At 38.8% G+C, this 5,911-nt stretch overlaps 1 protein-coding gene across 1 annotated transcript in view; it reads left to right on the forward strand.

Annotated features, from left to right (window-relative positions):
* Positions 1-4,975, forward strand: part of LOC118334395 (discs large homolog 1-like protein) — a 5,683-nt gene extending 708 nt beyond the window's left edge. The window contains exons 4-7 of the mRNA XM_035670299.1: positions 1,819-1,991; positions 2,230-2,339; positions 2,429-2,520; positions 2,879-4,975. Coding sequence (XP_035526192.1) covers positions 1,819-1,991; positions 2,230-2,339; positions 2,429-2,520; positions 2,879-2,985 — 482 coding nt within the window. The 3' untranslated portion in view covers positions 2,986-4,975. The remainder of the gene's footprint in view (positions 1-1,818; positions 1,992-2,229; positions 2,340-2,428; positions 2,521-2,878) is intronic.
* Positions 4,976-5,911: the final 936 nt, after the last annotated feature.

Consider the following 5,911-nt stretch of genomic DNA (forward strand, 5'->3'; position numbering starts at 1 on the left):
TTCCATGTAGTAAACATCCTTAACTTTCTCTCTCCATTGTGCTACTGTGGGGGGGCTGCTGCCTCAGCCACGAGATTGTTATCATCTTCTTAGCAATTAGAAGAAGGACTCCCAGCAATACTCTCTGATTATTGTTTTCTAGACCTTCTGGTAATATTCCTAACACAAAACAAGATGGTTCTAAGGGAAGATCTACATTTAAACATTTTTTAATTTCATTTCGTATGTTTGGCCAGTATCTTAACAGTTTCGGACAATCCCAGAATATATGTGTGTGGTCTCCCACCAGGCCACAGCCCCTCCAGCACCGATCTGAGGTATCCACAAATCTTGATGTGACCTGAAAAACTTCATCTTAGTTTTCTATTCAATTCCTTCCAGATTATATTTGGATACATTTGGATATATTTGGATATACAGGCTATTTGTTGCTTGCTCTAGATATTGACACCGGGAGTCTCAATTTCTTCTTCACATTGGACCATATTCTTAAAGTGGTTTTCACCCACTGATTATCAATTTTATTTATTTTCCAAGTGTCTTGACTCATAAATGGAATTGTGTCTAGGGGCAAGTTTAGGCAGTCATTCTGCTCCATCCCAACCCGTATAGTATCGTTGTCTTGAGATATCCATGCAACCAATGATCTCAGCTGAGCTGCCCAATAATATTTTTTCAGGTTAGGTAAATCAAGGCCTCTGTTGTCTTTTGTGCATAACAATCTTTTCAGTCTGAATTTGGGTCTTCTGTTTTGCCATATAAATTTAGATAGCCAATTATTGATTATTTTGAATGTGGAGGTGGGGACCTCTATGGGTAGAGATTGGAACACAAAGAGCAGCCTTGGTAATATGTTCATTTGTATCGTTTCCACTCGTCCTACTAGGGATAAGGGGAGAACTTCCCATCTTGTACGGTCATTTTTTATTTCGCCCATCAGTTTGCCAAAGTTGGCCAGTCAGGTGTTATGATGATACCCAAGTATCTAAACCCTTGATTAGACTAGTGGAATTTAATGCTGCCTGTTCATTGTGCAGGCCAGTGTCCCACCATCATCATTGCCTCTGACTTTGATTGATTAATTTTATAGCCTGAGAGCTCTCCATATTCCTTTAAATTTCTCATTAATGCTGGGACAGAAGAAACTGGATCACTAATATATGTCAATATGTCATCTGCATAGAGAGAAATCTTGTGTTCTATTTGACCTTGATCTTTTATGTCTTTAATACTATCATTCTGTCTGATTAATGCAGCTAGAGGTTCTATATTTATAGCAAAAAACAAAGGGCTTGGACGGGCAGGTCACCCCTCGTCGACAACCCCCCCCTGCTCAAGAATAAAAAAATTCTGAACAGCATCCATTCGAGGCTGGCTGACAACGCTTGATTTCTCCTCCTTGGGGTCTTTGTATCGATCACTGACTCTGTATCCAGTTCTAAAAGGTTGTTGGGCGGGGCTGAAAACCCATAACAGCCAGCGGTGGTTCGTATAAAAAGCTGCGTGCTCAAAAGCTGTTCTGAGCATTAAAACTAATAAGCATAGCAGTTTTCGCTATTTTTTCTGTGGCCACAGTTCGTTAATTGATGTTTAAGTGTTTCTTTCTTGATGGCTTATTAGCTCCTTTGCTGGGCCAGGGATGAAGCCTGTATGGTCTGGATTAATCAATTTTGTTATAATTTTTTGCATTCTTTTGCCAGGATATAGGTTAGCAGCTTTTGGTCGTTACATAGAACACTAATGGGTCCGTACCCTCCTTATGGATCACTGATCATCAGATCATCTCTGATCTAAAGTTTCCCTCCTCCTCGCTCTCAGATACGACCCGGCCGAAGCGGGACTACGAGGTGGACGGCAGAGATTATCACTTCGTGGTGTCCAGAGAGCAGATGGAGAAGGACATCCAGGACCACCGGTTCATCGAGGCGGGACAGTACAACAACCACCTGTACGGAACCAGCGTCCAGTCGGTCCGAGAGGTTGCAGAGAAGGTTAGTGCTGACTCTGTGTGCGTTGTAGACGAAGAAATGGGACATTTACTCATTGAACTGGAGGTTTTAAGTTGGTCCTGGTTTCCTCTGGTCCAACCCAGGTCAGGGTCCTGCTGTGTAAACAAGCATTTAGGTCCTGGTCCGGTTTCTGAGGCTTCTTAGTCCCATTTCAGCTCTGACTCACTGATTGTCAATAACAGGTTGTTGATTTCCCTCGTTCTTCTTCTGTGGTTCTCAGGGTAAACACTGTATCCTGGACGTGTCGGGGAACGCCATCAAGAGACTCCAGCTGGCTCAGCTTCACCCCATCGCCATCTTCATCAAACCCAAATCTGTGGAGAACATCATGTGAGTCAACAAACAAACTAACAAACATTGTGACTGGCGGTGTACACAGTGGTTGTGGTCTGGTTGTGATCTGGTCTCTGGTCCTGCAGGGAGATGAACAAGCGTCTGACGGAGGAGCAGGGCAGGAAAACCTTCGACAGAGCCACCAAGCTGGAGCAGGAGTTCACCGAGCATTTCACAGGTGAGACGGCGCCGCCCGCCGACCCGAAGGAAGTCCTCCAACTCACATTTGTGTTTCCTCTTCACGCTGGAGAACGTAACGTATAGAGACGTTACAGCTCTGTCAGACCCAGTGGTTCATATTTAAAGGAGCCGTCTGTCTTACTGTCAACAAACAGGCTCTTCAATGTATGAAAGGGTTTTAATATAAAGGCATTAAAATATGTAATCTATATATCAGTACTGATTATTCTGTGAAACAAACATGGAAACCTTCCTGACGTTTGGAGGTTTTAAAGTTGAGTTTATGAACTTCAGTGTATCCCGACTGGCTGTAGTGTTTGTTGCTCCTCTGACCTCGCTGTGTTTGCTCCTCGCAGCCATCGTTCAGGGCGACACTCTGGAGGAGATCTACGATCAGGTGAAGCAGATCATCGAGGAGCAGTCGGGTCCGTTCATCTGGGTTCAGTCCAAGGAGAAGTTATGAGGATCAAAACTCTGTCTGCTCCATCGCTCCTCTCTTTAGATTCAGTTTGTTTTATTTTGAAAAGAAAAGTCGACCTGCAGACGGCAGCCTCACCCTTCCTCACCCCTCCTCACCCCCAACCCCCCCGCCACCCCCTACGACCCGACACTGACGGTGTTTTATTTTGTATTTCTGCCTGAATAAGACTCCATTATTGGGTTTCCTGACCAGCACAGTAAAGCACACAGGAAGTATGACGACATCACACTGAACGCGGTACAGCTCCTTAATGTTTAAGGGAGGAGAACTAAAGAGGAAGAGGAGGAGGAGGAGGAGGAGACGTGTCCACGAAAGTGGCGAGAAGAAACGTACGAAGCAGATTTTATCTCTTTTGTTTGTTTTTTTTGTGGGTTTTTTTCCCTTTTGTTTGTCTCGTAAGGTAAACGTCGGTGGACGGACGGAGTTTCAGTCTCAGGCAGCGTCTGTCGGTCCGGAGGAAGGCGGAGACACAAAAAGCAAAACTTTGCACGTTTGAGCTTTAACAGCATGTCATTTAATACCCCGTTTATTTCCCATCAGCCCCTTCACCTGAGCGTCTGACGTCACAGCTTCTTCTTCTGTTCTGCGCTCATTTCTTTTTCTTTTCACTCGATTCAGTTTCTTGTTTGTTTGTTTGTTTGCTCCTCGCCGCTGCAGACGTCTGTCGGGACGCCGCTGCAGGGTTCCCGCTCTGCCACCGGGGGGCGCCGCTGCAGGGTTCCCGCTCTGCCACCGGGGGCGCCGCGGAGCTTCTGCTGCGTGTTTCTAACAGCAAACGTCTCAAAAGATTAAATCTGATTAATTTGACTTGTTTTCTTCTTCAAACTGACGAATAATAATCGTTTGTTGCTCAATGTTTTCATTTAGCTTTACGAGGTCAAAGGTCACAGCATTGATTATTCTACTGCTAATTATATCTTTATCTTCTTGAGTCTCATTAAAGGAGCTAAAGTTCATTTTCTTTTATTCAAAATTCACAATTAAAAGAAGATGATTTTATATTTATGAATAAACTTGTAATTAAGTGAAAATGTTCTTATAATTACAAGGACATTTAATTATGAGATTATTTATCAGTAACAAGAAAACTGCACTATAATCAATATTCTCTTAATTATCTCATAATTAAGAGAAAACATCGACGTTTGATCTAATCAGGAGAAACTAACTGAGAAAACTCATTAAGAGATTTAATTACAAGAAAATTCTCTCATGATTCTTTTTTGTCATAATTACAAGAAAACATAATTAAGAGAAAATGACGAATTAGATAATTTAATTAAATAACAGTTATGAATAAAATAATGAATAAATATAAACACAATTTCAACTCATTTATAATTAAGAGAAACCTTGATAGTTAAAGTTAAGAACTTTAATTTCTCATAATTTTCTCATAATTTTCATTAAAACAAAATTATTTTAATGATCTTATAATTAAATAAATAACATAACAATAACAAATATAAATGACAGATTACAAGAAAACTCATCTACAATTAAGAAATAAAAGTTCTTTATCTGGTAATAGAAGAGAATAATTGTAATTATGAGGTTGTTTTCTTCTTTATCTCCAGTTTGTTTGTTTGTTTGTTGACCTGATGAGACCTTCCACTGATTTTAAACTTTAAATCACCGTCGCACATTTCATTCTGGGTTTTTATTTTAATCATCGTTGTGTTTGAGCGGCGAGTTCGAACCCCGTCAGACGTCCGTCAGCGTCGTCAGTGGAACCGCGAACAGAGACGATTATTGTACAATGAGATTCTGACAGATATTTAACCCTCGGTAAACTGCCTATTTTGTTATAATAAAGTCTATATTGAACTTTACTTAAGCACTACTACTACGGGAGTTATTTTCTTCGCATTGTTAATCATATATGAATAGAAAAGTATAAAGATATTTGAATATGAATATATATTTTTTCTTTTTCTTTTGATCACCACCTCCTCTGTCTTTTAATTTTCTTTTTTAAGCATAATAAAAACTTAACAAGAAAACAGGAAGTTCTCCTCTTCTTCTTTTTCTGCTGCTGACCTCCGACCAGGATCTACAGCGACAATCAATCACACAGTCAGGTTGTTTGAATGAGCTGATTAAATGATCACTGATTGGGGATATATTGATATATTGATCACTGGTTTCCCACCAGTTCATTATTTTTTACGTCTTATTTCTTTTTATTTCATGATTTTCACTTAAAATGAACCTTTTTTATTTTCAACACATATCATTTTTTATTCTAAACAGAAATTACTAATTATTATTATTATTATTAGTTTGATTATAGATTATTGATTGAATCTACTCCATATAGAACATGGCTCTAGAGTTTATACTGTTTAATGATGGAAATGTTATTGATTAACTGATTAATCGTCGCAGCTCTTTGGAAGTTCCAGATACATTTTATAAAACAATATTTATTGAGACGTTAAAATATAAATATTTGGATGTGAATGAAACATTGAGTGCAACATTACAACTAATGTTTGGAAATCAATCAATAAATCAATAATACCGTTCCTTTATTCACCGTCTGTGGGTCAGATTATATTTAATAGAACTGATCGATTATGATCAATCTTTATTGATCCATTAATGAAGCAGATTATAAAGTCACTAAAACGAGCTCCACATTCAACATCTGATCAATAATAATCCATCAATAACCAATAATCAAATTTTATCTAGTATTATAGATTACTTTTACTTTCTACACTGAGGTATTATTACTTTTACTGAAGTACTCAAATATTTCTACAACAGGAAGTACTTTATTACTTTATAAAGTATTTCTACCTTTAGTTACTTTAGTGGTATTAGTACTTTAATGAAGTTTTTCTACCTTTACTTTAGTTACTTTAGTGGTATTAGTACTTTTAATAAAGTATTTCTACCTTTA

This window comes from Morone saxatilis, unplaced genomic scaffold (assembly GCF_004916995.1).
Source record: "Morone saxatilis isolate NCDOM2014 unplaced genomic scaffold, NCSU_SB_2.0 Contig23, whole genome shotgun sequence".
In the NCBI taxonomy this organism is placed as follows: Eukaryota; Metazoa; Chordata; class Actinopteri; family Moronidae; genus Morone; species Morone saxatilis.